Source organism: Symphodus melops, assembly GCF_947650265.1.
Source record: "Symphodus melops genome assembly, chromosome: 20".
Taxonomy (NCBI): Eukaryota; Metazoa; Chordata; class Actinopteri; order Labriformes; family Labridae; genus Symphodus; species Symphodus melops.
This window is the reverse complement of record NC_136710.1, coordinates 1,132,307-1,149,918: the sequence shown is the minus strand read 5'-3', so window position 1 is coordinate 1,149,918 and position 17,612 is coordinate 1,132,307. Positions and strand designations below refer to the sequence as shown.

Below are 17,612 nucleotides of genomic sequence, written 5' to 3'. Positions count from 1 at the left end.
AGACGTGACCGGTGCAGCCCGTGCAGACTTGACCGGTGCAGCCCGTGCAGACTTGACCGGTGCAACCCGTGTATACCTGCCATTCTGCGCTCTGCTGTCCACGCGGTAAGTCTACAGTGTAAATAAGATCTCCACGGTGTAGCTAGCTAAGCAGTTCGCTCGTGTTTGATGTGTTTTAGCAATGTTGGATCTTTTTTACTACACGAGTGGCTGTGAGAGAGACCACGTGCTCCTGTTATCTCGATGATCAGATTAAACTGCCTGCTGGTACAAAAAAAAAAGTTTATCTCTGGTTCATCACAAAACACATGAGAGAAAACTAGCACTACCTTAACAGCCTCCTCTCAGTAAAGCAAAGGCTACCAGTGATAGCTGCCTGTACATCAGTCATTCTAATTTATTACTGTATTTAATTAACAGAAAACACAAATTAATAACTTTCTTCAAAGCAGTATTGAGGGACTAATTGTGTGTGTGTGCCCAACGTATAAAGGTTTAATCATCAAGCACAGGCAGCCTGGGTTTGAATCCATCCTGGGCACTCTCCCTCTCTCTCTCCTCATATTTGGACTTTTTCTCCACATCTCTGGAATAAAAAGCCCCAAAAATCAGTCTTTAAAAAGTTTTTCCACTGAGCAGGAAACAAACCAAACGACAATCTAAAGATTCAAAGTTTAATGTTGAAGAAGGAAAAAAACAAGTTAAGTGTCATCTTGAATTTTATTGCTCATTTTAGTCTACAGTCGTTTACATGAACTCCTTCTTGTTCACTGAACGGATCATTAAACAAACAAAGATTGAAGGGCTTAGGGTTAGGGTTAGCATTATACAATATAAACCAAGAAGCTGCATAAAACTATGAGCATCCATCTTAAATGAAACCAAACACAAAGAATCACTTTAAAATATGATGAAATGTTACTAAAACCAAAAAACATTGTTGTCACCAAGTTAAAATCTAACACCCTACCAAGTCTCCACACACATGTAAATACTTTTCTTGTACAATAAGAAATCATGACCATGTGAAATGGATACCATGAACAAGTTTTTAAAAAAGACCATACACGTAAAGCTTAGTCCCATTTCATCCCCTTGTTTTGGAGTTTCTTGTTGCCCCCCAGAAAAGAGGTCAAAGGGGTAGCGTTGAAACCTCCACCTACGAAATGAGACGACCTTTCGTGACCCTGAACCCCGTCATCAGTAGTTGTCGATGGTTGTTACTCAAACAGACTCCTTGTTGTTACTTCATGGGGATAACAACGGGTTCAGAGTGCGTCTGAAGAATATCTGTTTAAAGGGCCGTGTAGCCTCAACACTTCCCCCGACCCCTCCTACAAGAATCAGGACAACCTGCCAGAGATGTGAAAGTGCGAAATGAAAGGGTATGTGGTAGTGATGAGAGAGAGACTGAGTCTACAGACATGCTAGTAACTCTGTGAGGCTGTACATGAACTAAAAACTAATGTTAGCATGCTGATATTCATCCAATTCTAATGTTAATGAGTCTCATGAGTGGTTATGTCCACCTTCTACTTTATGTGGAACAGCAAGCTAACATTTCCCAATAAACACTTAACATGTAGTACAGATGATAATGATGGAAATGTGGTTTTACACAAATGTTCATATAAAAAAGGATGTAAAAACCCAGATAAAGACGTCAATCATAAAATACTGAATACTGTAAATAAGTAGAACATAATTCATAAAGGGCTGATACAGACACAAACTGGTTTTACTGAAATGATCTTTGAACATATAATTTGTCAGATCTCAAACACTTGCATCTTACTGAAGACAACGAGGAGTTAAAATAGATAAACCTCATACATGTTTTATATCCCACAACGTAGGTTACACTTTGGCACAGTTCGGACATGAAAAGAAATATTTAGATGTTATATTTAGCAGCATACTTGAGTCCCTCTGATTGGTTAATCCATTCAATATGTTGGATATTTATTGTCTGATGTAAAAAAAATCAAGAGAAGGGAATGATTAGAGTATAAAGAAGCAAAGACTTTTCTGCCTCAGCATAAGGTGCAAAAAGAAGGTTGATACGGGTAAAGAAAACGACTGAGCTTGTAGATGATGATAGAGCTTCATAAAGTTAAATGTGTAGACTTATGAAAGATTGGACTATAAAGAAACAGCTTGGAACTTTCTTACTCCTTCTTTTCAGCACAAGAGAAACTCTTAACAGAGCTCTCTCTATGCTCCCTTCTGTCTCCACACTTTCTCTCTGGACCCTCCCGTCCTGTTTAACCTGCATGGTTCTGTGAGACAGAGACAGCAGCACACGACTGCTAATATACATCTAAACTACTGAAGTCTTTGACCAATTTCTAATCTCGAAGTTAAGTCTGTTGTTTTTCTTTTTAGGCCACAGAAAGTTATTTATCAGATTTGAAAAGTCTTGTTTCTCTTGGCGACGACCCTTCATTTAAATGCCTCTGACCGTACAGCTTCACTGGTTCCGACGACAGATAGCGTCTCAAGGCTTTCTATGATGATGTTATTAGAAAGATTTCAGAAGGTCTAGATTTTAATCGTCACACCTGACCATCAACATTCAGATCTTCGCCCCTGGTTGCTCCTGTAATAGCAGTGATAGCATGTTTACGGTAGCTGGCATAGAAATGCAGACGAACCAGCTTGAAGCTGAACAGCAGGATAGAGGGGCGTATTGAACTTTGTTTTGAAGGTATAGAGGCGGGTTTGACTGTCAGAGTACGCTCTATAGAATGACAAAGTGCCAGCCGGCCAATCAAGGTACACTCCCACCCGACTATAACGTGAACTGTGGGAAGGAACAGGGAATCTCTCGTCACAGTGCAGAACATAACAACCCTCATTAGAGCAACGTAGAATCCAGAATTCATCGTTTGCATCCCCTTCCCTCCCACTGGTTTTGTACGTTAACCCAATGCTGAAGGGCTCCGGCGCCTCAATCTCAAAGTAGCTCCTCTCATTTAGACCCTGTTCACACAGGACCGGTTGGAACTGATCCAACATGGCTGCATCAGGGGGATTCCCCTCCTGCACTTCCCAGGTCGCCTTTCTGTTCCCTTCAGATAGAGTGACATTCTTGCTGGCTGTGTTGGGATCGAAAGCGAGCTGCTGGGCATCTGAAAGTCAGAAAACATTTTATTTCAACAGCATAGTCAGATAAGGCTCACCACAATTACCCAGCTTGGGATCAATACATCTATCTATCATCTATCTATCTAGACAGAAAATAAAACACAGCAGCTTTTGGTCACAGCGGGAAGCACCAAGTCCAGTGTTGGTTGACTCAACTTCAGTGAAGGGACAAAGAAAAAGTCATGGACCTTACCTCCACAAAGGATTACAAATTAGTCTTCATTCCCTTTACCTACATTTTATACTGTTTGCTATAATGTTGCTTTGAGGAACTAAAGAGCATTTAATATTGGTTGTATTGTTGTAGCTCTAAAGATGTTAGATGTCGTCGGAAACTTACATTTCTTTAATCCTGGTATCATCCTTTGAATTCCACCATGATCAACTCTGTGAAGAAAAATAAGTAAAGCTTTTTTAAGAACAGTTTTAAGTATCTAAAATGTGTATTGTTTCTGTGCATCGGTTTCAAAACAACAATGTCCTGGTGCTGTTGTCATTAGGACTCTGAACATTGGAGTTCTAGTGTAATAATCAGGCTGGTTGCCTGAAAGTCAAACCACACGACTACTATTGTGAATATTCTTCTTCTTATTATTATATCCTCACATTTTGGCACAAACTCCTCCCACAGCGTTTGCGCCATGCACACAAAAAAGGTATCAAACCGAGCGGCTCGGTCATGGCATGGGTGCTATTACTTTGTGGAAACCTCGGTCACACAGTTTGGACACAAATCGAGTTTAAACGACAAAAATTTGCCCCATTCAAAGTAAATGGCAAAAATTCAAATCTCTAGAATGTAACTGCCAAAAACTTCAGTTTTGGAGACAGATTTGTAAATCGCCATCCTGAAGTCACTGTTGCTCGCATATATAAACAAAATCCATCATTATAAAGCTCTGAGTGTCCTCTCACTCATAAAGCAAAAAGTAAAAACAGAAAATGTTTCAGTCTCCCAGGGGAGGCGTTTGTTTGACAGTCACCACATACACACACATTGGCCTCTCACTCTAACTGACCTCCAGAATTTCACAGTTTTCACTCATGTTTTAAAATCACCACTGTGGTCCCAGTCTGAATGTTAGATGAAAATAAAATACATCGAAACGTGCCCCTATTTGTGCTGTCGCTCACAGTCCAAACGGATTCGTGATACCATGTTTAGTTTTTAAGATATTTGAGGTTTTGCGAGCAGTGGTAAGCCCATTCAAATACATTGATAGAATGTTCTGGCAGATCAAAGCTGAATGTCAACCAATCAGTGAGCAGCTTATCAGAGTTAGAGTGATGACATCATCATTTGAGTGGGACCATAGCAGTGTGACAGAGTTCTGTCTTAGCTGTTAGCTGACTACAGTTCAACAGTCTTACTGCAGTATAACTCAGAAACACAGACGGCAACCACCCTCACAATTTCTGCTGGAATTGTCGAGTTCTAATCTACAATCTATTTAAAAATGCAATAGAGTGGAACATGTCCTTGGTGGTGACACCCTTTTGAAAGATTGCACTCTGTCAAAGATGTTGTCAACAGCATAAAAAACACTTATCCAGCATTCACATGTAGTCAGTAAACAGATGAGGCTTGCACAGAATGCCATGAAGTTCAGGGTTGGGGTATTATGTGTCAGGATATTACACAGCTCTCTCAAACAAGGAGAAAGCACAAGTCATTGGACAATGAATTGGTGGTTATGCTAGTCCGTCTAACTCTTTGTTTTTCCAATGCTGTCAAGAACGCATAATCTACCTACTGAATGTCTAAATCCATTTCAAAGAAGAATGACTTTGATCGTTAACATTAGCTTCTTCTCCATTCTGTTGTTGGTCAAATTTACACTTTCTTATCTTGTGAATGAAATAAGACTCCAGTTACTGCTACGTTCATTGTCCGACTAAGTGCTGATGACAGCATCCAGTGGCACACTAAATCTGAAAGTCATAAAACTTTAACTTAAACTTTATAATTACTTGACTTTTTGTAGCTTGTATTGTTGATCTTCTGTCAGCTTGTTCAGCTTCTTCTCGCCTTCGTATCCAAGATTGTTGTAGCTCAGGTCCAGCTCAATCAGATGAGAGGGGTTGGACTCGAGAGCTGAGGCCAGATGATCACAGCCTTCTCCTGTAACCAGGCAGCCTGACAACCTGAGAAAACACAGTGGTTTGTTTGTTAGCATGCACGGTGGGAAAGTGACTCTTTGAACCAATATAAGAGAACCAGTGTGAAGAAACTTGACTGTACCTCAGTGTCTTCAGTTTGCAGTAGTGACTGGACAGTCCACCGCAGAGCAGCTGTACTCCTGAATCTTTCAGGTCATTGGTGCTCAGATCAAGATCTCTTAAGGGCAAGTAGGGGAACTTGAGACCAAAGGCCAGGTGTTCAACCCATTCTTCTGTCACTTTGCACAGTGCTAATCTAGGGATGGAAAACATGATGAAGGAAAAGTTCAATCATTTAAGGATAAAGTTAAATATATGTAAGAATGTAGTTTTTATCAGATTTGGGAAGTATTAAACTTACATAGCCCTTCTGCTGATCCTCACTGCTGGTATCAGTCTCCTTCTTCCTTCATCTGTTGTGTTGAAACTCTTTAAGTCCAACAACTCCACTTTATCCTTTGACACCTGCAGCATGTATGCCAGCGCAGAACAGTGCAGGGGAGTCAACTCTGTTTTGGAACGATTTGGCAATTTGAGGTATTCCTGGATTTCATCTTTGACTTTGTTATCCCTCATCTCAACCATGGTCTGGAAGAGGCTGATACAAGACTCCGGAGGAAGGGTCTTCCCTCTTCTCGCCTTGAGGTGAGTTAAGATGTTCTTTTCCGTATCTTGGCTTGGGTCTGGGGATTTCAGCAGACCCCGAAGAACTCTACGATTGGGTTCAACCACGAGGCCAAAGAGGAATCGCATGAAGAAGTCCAAGTGGCCGTTCTTTTTCTCCAGCACTTTCTCAACTGTCCGCTTCAGAAGATCAAGTAGGCTATGTTTTTTGCCCTTCAGATTAAGGAAGTCGTTGAGATCTTTTGTTTTCTGGTTTGTGAAACAGTCATACACATACAGTGCTGCGAAGAACTCCTGTACGGTCAGGTGCACAAAGAAGAAGACCTTTCTCTGAGAGAAGACCTCTTCTTCCCTAAACACTGCGTTGCAGAATCCAGAGTGGATGATTGCCTCTTTTAGGTCAAGGCCAATATCTTCAAGGTCTTCATCGTAGAAGATGAGGTTGTTCTTCTGCAGCTGGATGAACGCAAGTTTGCCGAGTTTCAGAAGCAAGTCCTTGTTTCTCTTCAACAGCTGGTCTTTGTTTTCCTTTGTGTTCTCATAGTATTTTCTATTTCTACGTATTATCTGGGCAAACAGGAAGTGTCCCATCATCTCTGTAAGAGTTTGAGGGATGTCGGTCTCCTCATCGCCTCCAAAGATCTCCTTGAATAATACAGCAGAAATCCAGCAAAAGATCGGGATCTGGCACATGATGTCGAGACTCTGCGATGAGCGAATGTGTGAAATTATTCTGTCAGCGAGGCCCGAGTCTTGACTGAATCTCCTCTTGAAATATTCCTCTTTTTGGAGGTCGCTGAACCCTCTGATCTCTGTAACCATGTGGACCAACTCTGCAGGGATCTGATCAGCTGCTGCCGGACGGGACGTTATCCAGAGTTTAGCCTTCGGAAGAAGGTTACCCTTGATGAGGTTTGCAAGGAGATTAGCCACAGATGTGACTTCCCTGACAGATTCCACCTGCTTGTTCTTAAAGTCCAGCTCAAACCGACTTTCATCCAGGCCATCCAGGATCACTACGACCTCGGCTTTCACAAGATCCTCTGGATTCTTAAACTGGCGGAGTGCAGGGTGACTTTCAGTCAGAAGCTCAAGAAGATTTTTGTCATTTTTACTCAAATTGATCTCTCTGAATGCGATGCAGAAAATGAAATCAAAGCCCTGGTTTTCTCTCCCTTCGGCCCAGTCAAGAATGAATTTCTGCACAGAGAAGGATTTTCCAATTCCTGCCACGCCCTTCGTCAGGACCGTTCTCTTCTGTATTGGTCCGGACGCAAAGTGAAAGATGTCACTGAGGCGGACCGTCTTTTTAGGAGATTCTGGTTGCAACTTTTGTTTGATACTTCTGAAAACACGTTCTTCATGAGGCCCTTCACTTTCTTGAGTGGTGATCAAGAGTGTTGTGTATATGCTGTTCAAAGAGCTCCCAGGGTCACCATTACCTTCAGATACCGTCTTAAACTTGCCTAACATTGCTTCTTGAAACTTCTTCTTTTTTGCCAAAAAAGGGCTGGTCCCTGTGACAATGAAAAAACATTTAATCACAAACATTTTTACTTTGATACAACTTATCAACAAGTACCTTTCTTATACAAAACATGTTCCTTCTTAGGCCAAGAGATCCCAGAACACAACACTTACCTCCGTATCCTTCGATGTCTTTCTGGGGTTTTGAGTCTTTTCTGGGTTTCTTCCCACACGTCTTGCAGGAGTATTCTTCTGTTAATCCGGACTGGTCTGAGTCCCTTAAAACCTCCATACATACTGAACAACTGGACGACTCCCCAGTCAGCTGGCTGTAGGTATGAACACGAAAAAGTTATTCCTTTAAGTAATGTATCAGATTACATTACAGTATAATATTACTTTATATTTATATATTCTTTCTGGTGTAAATTTTAGAGGTCATAGTTTGTAACATTTTCGCTGTGGACGAGTTTTGTTCCAAAATTATTCAAGGCCTGTCTCGTACTGTCCCAAACAATGGAAAGGTCATTTTATAGACTGAGGAACATAAAGGTCCAGATAATTAATAGAAGTTTTACTGTAGACGTCTTTCTCTCTGTTGCAAGATATTAAACTATTAAATCTACTTTGAAACTGCTATTTCTTTGTTTTCCTTAAAATACCTTTGTTTATCTTTGGGACCAAAAAGAATCGGCTCAGAATCAATCTCCATAGAAGCAACGTTGGATCCTGTGGAACTCCTGCTCTGGTTTCTGTAAGGACAAATGAAACGTCAAGATCCCCAAAACATGTTTGTATTAACAGTGTGTGTGACTCTGAAGTAGAAGTGTTTTTAACCATGGACTGTAAAAAAACTCAGAAGACATGTTGGGAAGACCTAGAAGGAAGTTGTCATATTAGAAATGCTGTCTCAATCTAACTTTAAATCTAGAAACAGACAAAGAGGTAGAGCTAAATCTTCGAGGATTAATATGTAACTCTTACACACAGTGTTTAAAATGGGTACTGCAGTCCAAATTTAAAACATTGTAGAGACCTGTCTCCTCCTCTTTAACCCTCTTTATATATATTTACCTTTATATGCTTTAACATGAAATATATGTTCTATATTTTACAGAACCTTTAATTTACCTTTGTTTGTCCTGGTTACCAAAATTCATTGGTTGGTACATGGAATCACTACTCTTCATAGAAACAATGCTGGGTGCTGTAGATCTCCCCGCCTGCTCGCTATAAGAAGATGAATAAATGAAACAGGATCTCTAAAGCATGTTTAACAGTGGACAATATGACTCTGAAGTTCAATATGTTTTAATCATAGGCTGTAAAAAGACACAGTTTCAGAGTCTTCTGATATTGGTCTGAAGAGGTGTTATGAAGTTGCCGTGTTAGAAATGCTGCCTCAGTCTAACTTTAAATAAATATAACAACAGACAAAGAGGTGAAGTCTAAAAGATCCAATATATTTTACAGAATCCTTTAATTTACCTTTGTTTGTCCTGGTTACCAAAATTCATTGGCTGGTACATGGAATCACCACTCTTCATAGAAACAATGCTGGGTGCTGTAGATCCCCCCGTCTTCTCGCTATAAGAAGATCAATAAATGAAACAGGATCTCTAAAGCATGTTTAACAGTGGACAATATGACTCTGAAGTTCAATATGTTTTAATCATAGGCTGTAAAAAACACAGACACAGTCTCAGAAGTTGCCGTGTTAGAAATGCTGCCTCAGTCTTAACTTTAAATAAATATAAAAACAGACAAAGAGGTGAAGTCTAAAAGATTCAAAACTTACAGAATCCTTTAATTTACCTTTGTTTGTCCTGGTTACCAAAATTCATTGGCTGGTACATGGCATCACTACTCTTCATAGAAACAACACTGGGTGATGTGGACTCGGTGTCACTGAACAAAGTTTAAATAAATAAAACACAGCAAACTGATGTTTTACACATGAAGGAACAAGTTTGAATGTAATGAACAACTTATGAAATACTTTGCAGATTCTATTACATGAAGACTCCACTTTTAACCCATCTTTAATGACGGGCTGAAACAGTACCTGATCAGTTCAGCGCTGGTGCTGATTGGCTGTTCAGACTCCTCAGAGGGAGGAGCACTGAGCTTCCTCCTCTTCCTCCTCTTCTCAGCCATCTCTTCAGCTGCAACACGAGAAGAGAAACTCTGTAAGAGGTGAGTTATCAACAAATATCAGCATTCTTAAAGACGTGTATTTCCTCATTACAACTCTTCACCTTTAATTGTGCACACTTTATTTTTTACAATGTTACTAAACTATGTTTTCACAGCACAATCAGACTGGATTTATCTTGTATTAAACGAGCAGCTCTCTTTCATGCATGTTGAGTAAAGACCTCAGCTGTTCTGAAGTCTGTTTGCACTTCAACCGTGAAGTGAGATGTTATCGTTTAATTTTGGAACGCGCATGCGCATCAACTCTAACTGGATGTTAAACAGGACTGTGAGCGTGTGACACGGAACTTTGTTATTGCGTAATATTTTTACCCTCAGACTTTAAACTTCAACTACTTCACGTTTCCTCACTAAAAAACGTCATGACGTAAACACACTAAATGAAGTTGAATAGTTTAATTCGTCGTCGTTTAGGTTCCTGCGTCGGCCTCTTTGAAGTGCGGACTTTAAACTGCGCACTTGAGCTGTTTACCAAACACGGACCCGCACACACTCATTAGCTGCTCTGACGTCACAAAAAATGAAACACGAGATCACAACTGTGACTTACGTCAACCTGACTCCAACTCTTCAGGCTCCTTGTTGATATTTGACACAATAATTCACGGAGACCATGTTTAAAGAACTCCGTGGAAAACCCCCTCAGTTTACTTTCGGTTTCGATGCTCCGCCCCTAACCGTCACTCTCTATTCCCCACCCCTCCCTCTCTCTCTCTCTCTCTCTCTCTCTCTCTCTCTCTCTCTCTCTCTCTCTCAATTCAATTGGCTTTATTAGCATGTAAAAACATTAACATTGCTAAAGCTCAGTAAAAAGAAAACAAAATTACGAAGAGATTATAAAAGATTCAATATTTAACTAATTTTTTTTTAGTTAAGACAAATTAAATAATTAGAATTTCATTTAACTTTTCTAAAAATCTACAGAATAATTAATGATCCTGTCCGATGTGTCCTGCTCCATCAGGGTGCAGTTCGCTGCTCCTGTGGTGAGCGTGGTGTTCTAACCCTAACCCTAAAAAAGTGTGTGTGTTCACGTGGGTTTGGATCTGTAGCACACTCTCGTGGTCACAAGACATTGAAGTAAATCAGTGCAGACGGGTTAATGTAATAAAGCAGGATATTACATGTTTTCATAGATGTAATATAAAAACATTTTTAGGTTTATTTTTGGGCTTCAAGAGAGAGAGAGAGATCAGACCCGGGTCGAGAGAACAACGGTCTCTACGCACATGGCCTCTGAGTTTCATCTGCAATATTTCTGTATTATAACATCAATTATAATTTTATTGGAAACTTCTGGGATGAATAAAGTGTTTAAAGTCTTTCTAAGAGCAAACAATAAAATAAAATAATTATTTTATAAAAAGTTTATTTTATTTTGAAGCCTTGTTTATCAATTTACTGATTTTATTGTTCTTACACTTTTAGCATCATTGTTTTAAACACAAACACACAGATAGTTTGTGTATAAATTATAAAACACTTTGCTGCACCATGAGGTCCAGATCCTCCAGCCTCTCTGCCCCCCTCTGGAACCACGAGGTCCAGATCCTCCAGCCTCTCTGCCCCCCTCTGGAACCACGAGGTCCAGATCCTCCAGCCTCTCTGCCCTCCCTACCATGAGGTCCAGATCCTCCAGCCTCTCTGCCCTCCCTACCATGAGGTCCAGATCCTCCAGCCTCTCTGCCCCTAAATATTCTGGATGGATTATCGTGACCTCCTTTGTTCTATCACACATGAGGCAGATAAAAGAGTTGATGAGTTAGTGTTTTATTCCTGCTTAAAGGTTTTCAAAAGGTTAAAGGAATAAAAACTATCAACATGTAAAGTTCGAATGACTCACTTTTAAATCTTAAAGGAAACTTACCAAACTCTCTGTTTAATCTAAGACTTCACGAGACGCCCACAAGTTGATCCCTGCTCCTGTGCCCATAAAGACTGAACCACACTGTGCTCTCTGAGTTCATTGTCTGATTCTTCGCCCACACAGGAAGACGGGGACAGGTGCCAAAGGAAGAGGTGGGACTTTCTAACTGTAATGTGTGATCAGTTTACAGCTACATGTGCTTCGTTGACTTTCCCCCTCTGAGTTTACGAGCAGACTTTGTGAAGCTGAAGTCTTTGTTATTAAAATGAGATGAGTATCTAATTACTTTGTTTGTCATCTCTTCTTGTAATGTGACACCATCTCACAGTGATACATCAATGAGTCAGTAGACATATTACTAAGACACATCAGTTCCTGTCATTTTAAAGTTCAAACTGGAATAAAATAATTTATTGTTTGTCTACAATGAGAGAAATTGTCTTTAGATTCACCAGATCAAAAAACTTGATGACAAACAAAGACGACACTTAAAGGAGGAATGAGTGATAGAGACGCAGGTAGATGTCACTCTTGAGCTCGGCCACGCCTCTTCTGTACTAAAGGCTCCGCCCTCCTCCAGAGACCCACATCCAACCCCCGTCCACGCGAGTTAGCATGACGGCCATGTGCACAGACACATAGCTTTTGTTTCAATGTATTTGTATCTGAACCTTGTTTTATAAATACTACTTACCTTATGGAAACATGTTTTTATCCTGCACTATAAAGGTTAAATTTGAATGACGATAAAAAAAAAAAAAGTCTAATATGAATTACAAAGTTTAATTGTAACTGCAGTACTCGTTTTAAACACCAGGGGTCACTGCTGCTGTAATAGTTTAACACAAAACGCTCAGCCGGTTTATGTACCTTATATGGTCTTCCTGCTTTTGAAGAATTATCTGAGAAATTGAATCAGGTTTCCATAGCAACAAGGCAGTTCCTGGTGACAAAGACTGATATATATTTATTTATTTATTACAATAAATAAAAGCTCCGTGGCATCAAGGTGAAACCTACAAGCTGAGCAAACATCGTTTCACTTCAAACAGCCAGAGACACATTTATCCAAATAAATGACATCATCAGACGCCAAAACATTTAAACTGTGCGACACGTTTTTTAAAATGTCTTCCTCCACACGCATGGCTTTGATTAAATCCAGAGAAAGCTTCTTATTCACGACTTCTGGAGACGAGCGTTCCCGTTGATTCGTCCGTATCCATAAAGCACATCGAGAGAAGGTTCAAGCATTCCTGCCTCCTACGTGTTTCCGGGGTCGTCCGCCCCCTCGGGAGGCGAGTTGTCGCTGTCGTCCTCCCATGACGAGGAGGTGAAGCCTGCAGGGGCGGAGATTGAGTGTGGCGCGGAGGTGTGGCCGAGGCCTTGGTACCGCCCACTCGAGGAAGGGGAGGAGGGCATGGATGTGGCGGCGGTGGCGATGGGGTCCTGAGAGGTCGCTGTGAGGAGACCCGTGTGCTCCGTGTGTTCTGGTCGAGCTGCAGCGCCGAAGTACATCTTGTTGGGACGACCGAGGAAGGTACGACCTGAGGGGGCGGGGCAAAGACCTCAGCTTCAGATTCATGACAGAGAAATAAATATTTTGACGTTTAAAGAACAAATGTTTGTTTGTTTGTTTTTCAGGCACCTCCACACGCGGCCTTTTTGAAAACACTCACCTGCATGGCGGACCTGCTCCGAGACATCGGCTCTGATGTCAGAGAAATCCCACATGGCCAGGAAGCTGTCGAAACACGAGCCCTCCTCTGCTTCCTGCAGGACAAAAAGAAAGAGGAGGAGGACGTGTAGTTAAAGGTGGATCACCTGGTCTGACAGGCTCTGACCCCCCCTTCCCCCCCCATGCAGTACCTGTACGTATGGTTTGTAGGTGAAGGTGTAGTGGTGAGCGATGGCAGCCAGAAACATCTCTATGCAGATGATGAAGTCCTGTTCACGTGAAACAAACTTAATCAATAAAAAAGCATCAAGTCAGAAGATTTGGAAGGATCCAGGACGACGTACCTGCAGCCCAGTAGCCACGGCCTCCACGCTGTCCCAGTCCCAGGTGTGTTTATCGGAGATGACGCCCACTTTCACCAGGAACGCGATCAACACTGCCTGCCTGGAGAGAGAGAGAGAGAGAGAGAGAGGGAGATAAATGTTCCCGCTCGCATGTCAGCTGGTTCTTCAAAAAAAACAAAAATAAAAAAAAAACCTTGGCCCTTCCTCACCAGAAGGAGACAAACACCACCAGTTTGACGCAGAGGAACTTTCCCACAGGTCTGATGGGAGTGAGCTCTTCTTTGAGGGCTCGGTACAGCAGCACCAGGCAGTACATGGCGAACTGAAGAGAGAGAGAGAGAGAGAGCGATGCTTTAAAACACACATTTGTTTCAGCCTATCATGACACAGAGCAGGTTCTCACTTCTTCTAAACTTAAAGGGTTTTGGTTCAAGAAGCAGTTCTTCGAATGTCCACTTGAGGCTGAACACAAACGTGAGTCGAGCCCCATTTTCAAAATGTCCTCATAATTGAACTTCCTGTTCCAGCCTGTTAGAAGACTCTGCTTTAGTTTCCTGTTTACATGATATTAAAGGGTCTCCAGGACTTGAGTATGTCTCTGTGGACACTTGTGCGTGTGCGTAGCTGTGTTCAGTGTGCGTAGCTGTGTTCAGTGTGCGTAGCTGTGTTCAGTGTGCGTAGCTGTGTTCAGTGTGCGTAGCTGTGTTCAGTGTGCGTAGCTGTGTTCAGTGTGTGTGTGTGTTCAGTGTGTGTGTGTGTTCAGTGTGCGTAGCTGTGTTCAGTGTGTGTAGCTGTGTTCAGTGTGCGTAGCTGTGTTCAGTGTGTGTGTGTGTTCAGTGTGTGTGTGTGTTCACCAGCTGTGAGATGTTGTTGATGATGACGAGGTAGGACCAGGCGTTCCTGAAGCTGAAGTTGGCTTCATCGTAAACCCCGCAGAGCTGACAGATCCTGCACACACAGAGAGGATGCGGGCCATTTTAAACACCGTCACCATGGTAACATGGACCATATATACAAAGATGGACGTCCTGCCAAAGCATCTAGAGCTCCCCCTATTGGCCGGCTGTCCTGCTTTTACCAGGCTCAATGACAAAGAGAGGCTGTGGTCCAGCGGTTTGAGTTTTGGTTCATGTTCGGGTGTCCCTCACATTCAGCGGTTCATGGTGGTCTTGGATGGAGACGATCTCCTGGTCTTAAGTCTGGACTGGACCCACCTGAGGGATCTGTAAACTTAGTCCGTTTGTTTTAGTCCGTGGAAGCGAGAACATCTCGGCTCCAGCATCTGATCAATCCCTCACCACTTTTAACTTCACTTTTGTACAACACGAAGGGAGTGTCCATCTTTATGTACAGTATCACCATGGTTACAGCAGGGAAACTTACAGTGCTATCACCGTGGTAACAGGTCTGACCACGGTGTACTGGAGGACTCCCAGCTTGCACCTGAAGAGCAGCACCCTGACGGAGAGAGGAGAAGTTAAACATCCGTCCGTCTACAGCCGTCTGCTCATTGACCCCGCCCCCCCCCCCCCCTCTCTCTCTCTCTCTTACTCGCCCATTGGCCACGGCGGGCAGCAGCAGAGGGGGGGCAGGTGCGGCTGCTGCTGCTGGACCTCCAGCATGAGCACCAAACTGGGGTACTGGTTACTGAGGAAGTTGAGCAGGAAGATGAGGAAGTTGTAGATGACGTAGGCCTCGTAGCACTCCCGGCACGTGTCCACGTAGATCGCCAGGCTGGGATAACGCAGAGCCAACCACTGACGGGACGAGCGAGGATAGAGAGAGAACAATTACACTCTATCCTGTGTGTGTGTGTGTGTGTGTGTGTGACCTCCGAGCTCGTGAGACTGTCCCATTAGCTCCCATTAAGAGCTGTTGCCATGGCAACATAATGTGATTCTCTCTGACTTCCTGTGTGTGTGTGTGTGTGTGTGTGTGGACGTGTGTGTGACTGTGACTCACACTGTCCAGACTGTAGATCGGCACCATCCATAAGATTCTGCAGGAAACAGATGGAAGAGAAGAGCGTTATGTTGTGAAACCACGCGGTCTCAGAAACAGTCACATACCAGCAATTTATCCTGGTGTGAAAAAAAAACAACCTAAAGGCTAAAATAACATAAAACATGAGAAGCAAATACAAAAATAGAATTAAAAATAAGTCAAGTTGTTTTCTTTATTTCTCTTTTTGTTAATTATGTTGTTTTTTTAATTTATTGTGGGTATTGTTTTTGTATATTTTGTATATTGTTTTCTTGAAAAATAAAATCCTAATTACAAGTATAAAGAAGAATAAAAGACTCATAGAGGAGTTCAAGCTGAAGGTGTGTGTGTGTGTGTGTGTGTGTGTGTGTGTGTGTGTGTGTGTGTGTGTGTGTGTGTGTCCACCTGATGATCGGTCTCTGCAGCTCAGGCTGGGTGAAGTGCACGATGTGCTGCAGGATCCCCCACAGTGAGATGGGGATGGTCAGAAAGACGAAGACGCCGGCGATGAACCACGCTTTGCTGTGAGTCCCGACCTGAAGGAGCAGAGAGAGAGAGAGGAAGCAGGCTGAAGAGATGTACAGGTCGACATGTGACCACAGCAGGAAAACATGAGCACCTTGTCTTTCTGCAGCTCCCAGACGCAGAGCGGCAGCACGGCCACCAGCAGGAGGGCGTAAAGAACCAGGACCAGCGGGCGGATCCACCGCCGCCACTCTGAACAGGAACACGGCATGACGGCTGCTTCACCCCTCAGCGTTCACTCCAGACACATCTCAACCCGCAGGCCGGACCACCTGAGGGACCAAAGGTCAAGTTAATGCACCGACGCCACGAGTATTTAAAACGGTACAATCTACAGTTATTCTTATAAACATCAAAGTCTTAAAAAGACAATTTGACAAATATCATTCTTAGTCAAATCTATGCTAATGCTACAAGCTAATTTACTTTAAAAGCACAAAATATAGTTTAATAATAAGCTCCTCTTCTAAAATTATCCGGATTCTGCTTTAAAGATTAAAATTAAACAAACGTGTTATAATATTGAACCAACCAAGATTAAATTATACTCCATTTATTATTATGGGATGTGATTACTTCCTGATTAGTGGAGCAAAATGACATCATCACTAGCTTTTTTAAGCTGTGAGCTAATATTAAGCTAATATTAAGCTAATATTTGGATATAAATATAAACTAAAATCTAATTTATCGACTTCACAGAGCAGAAATAAAATATTTACTAAAAGGATGAAAGAGATTAAATATTAAATGAAGATGAAGATGATCACTCAGAGTGGCCTGTTTTCCTCCTCGCTCCCGTTTCTGTTACCTGGCAACGCATCCCACTTCCGTCCTACCACAGCCCTAATACACGCACACACACACACACACGCGCGCGCGCACGGTAACCGAAGATCAGCTGTCCGTGTGTGAACCGATCACCGCCCTCATCGATCAGTAATCCCGATCATTAATCCGGTGGAGGGTCGGTGTCACGGTGCAGCTGCTCTCCGTGTTTCTCCTCCTCCGGTCGCCTCCGTGTTCACGCGCCCACGTCACGAGGACGAATCTCAACCGTCGCTCTCCCCCTCGGTCACGCGGCGCGCACAGCACGAGCTGAATAAATGTCATTATTTTTTATCTATTTTTTTTTTAATCTTTTTTTTTTTATTGAATTTTGTTGTATGTACACGAAAAATAAAAAATATAACAAACTAATAAAAGAAATCAAAACAAAACAGTCCCACCGATCAGAAAACGAACATGAAGCGCTAAGATACAAAATACAACATTTAACAGAAATAAATATTTTTATCAGACAAATTAAATTTGTTTTAATTGTTTTAACGTCCACAATACTACCATAACGTTTTCTTCGCTTATTTTACATACGTTTTTTTCATCCCACACAGACACACACACACACACACACACACACACACACACACACACACACACACACACACACACAAATATATCTGTGAGACTTTGAGGATATATCTTTATTGATTAAAAAAACACATTTAATGTCACGTTTAATACAAACAGCCTCCTCATCTTGTTTTTAAGGTCTTGATAATAATGTTTATGTTTAAGGTTGTAGCGTTTGACTCCATTA

The 17,612-nt window shown here is 42.0% G+C and overlaps 2 protein-coding genes across 2 annotated transcripts; both read right to left on the bottom strand.

The window, feature by feature from the left end:
• Positions 1–581: 581 nt before the first annotated feature.
• On the bottom strand, positions 582–10,287 carry LOC306841087 (protein NLRC3-like). Its single transcript, XM_079370741.1, has 12 exons — positions 10,166–10,287; positions 9,464–9,563; positions 9,214–9,306; positions 8,887–8,985; positions 8,530–8,628; positions 8,061–8,150; positions 7,573–7,727; positions 5,669–7,448; positions 5,390–5,563; positions 5,119–5,292; positions 3,488–3,534; positions 582–3,131 (listed from the first exon to the last, which is right to left on the bottom strand). The coding sequence occupies exons 2-12, from the start codon at positions 9,553–9,555 to the stop codon at positions 2,623–2,625; spliced, it is 3,312 nt and encodes a 1,103-aa protein (XP_079226867.1). The 5' UTR covers positions 9,556–9,563; positions 10,166–10,287; the 3' UTR covers positions 582–2,622.
• Positions 10,288–12,422: 2,135 nt separating this feature from the next.
• On the bottom strand, positions 12,423–17,079 carry LOC306841097 (transmembrane protein 184C-like). The gene is made up of 12 exons (XM_079370756.1): positions 16,824–17,079; positions 16,107–16,284; positions 15,893–16,023; positions 15,467–15,503; positions 15,056–15,261; positions 14,888–14,962; positions 14,359–14,452; positions 13,714–13,826; positions 13,505–13,604; positions 13,352–13,429; positions 13,162–13,255; positions 12,423–13,029 (listed from the first exon to the last, which is right to left on the bottom strand). The coding sequence occupies exons 2-12, from the start codon at positions 16,221–16,223 to the stop codon at positions 12,746–12,748; spliced, it is 1,329 nt and encodes a 442-aa protein (XP_079226882.1). The 5' UTR covers positions 16,224–16,284; positions 16,824–17,079; the 3' UTR covers positions 12,423–12,745.
• Positions 17,080–17,612: the final 533 nt, after the last annotated feature.

Excerpts from the sequence above, each read along its gene's own strand:
- LOC306841087 (XM_079370741.1), bottom strand. The coding sequence starts at position 9,555 with ATGGCTGAGAAGAGGAGGAAGAGGAGGAAGCTCAGTGCTCCTCCCTCT. Across the intron at positions 8,629-8,886 it reads GGTAACCAGGACAAACAAAG|CGAGCAGGCGGGGAGATCTA; the intron begins GTAAATTAAAGG and ends ATCTTCTTATAG. Across the intron at positions 5,293-5,389 it reads TGCAAACTGAAGACACTGAG|GTTGTCAGGCTGCCTGGTTA; the intron begins GTACAGTCAAGT and ends GTGTTTTCTCAG.
- LOC306841097 (XM_079370756.1), bottom strand. The coding sequence starts at position 16,223 with ATGCCGTGTTCCTGTTCAGAGTGGCGGCGGTGGATCCGCCCGCTGGTC. Across the intron at positions 13,430-13,504 it reads CCGTGGCTACTGGGCTGCAG|GACTTCATCATCTGCATAGA; the intron begins GTACGTCGTCCT and ends TCACGTGAACAG. Across the intron at positions 13,256-13,351 it reads CCTACAAACCATACGTACAG|GAAGCAGAGGAGGGCTCGTG; the intron begins GTACTGCATGGG and ends TTTGTCCTGCAG.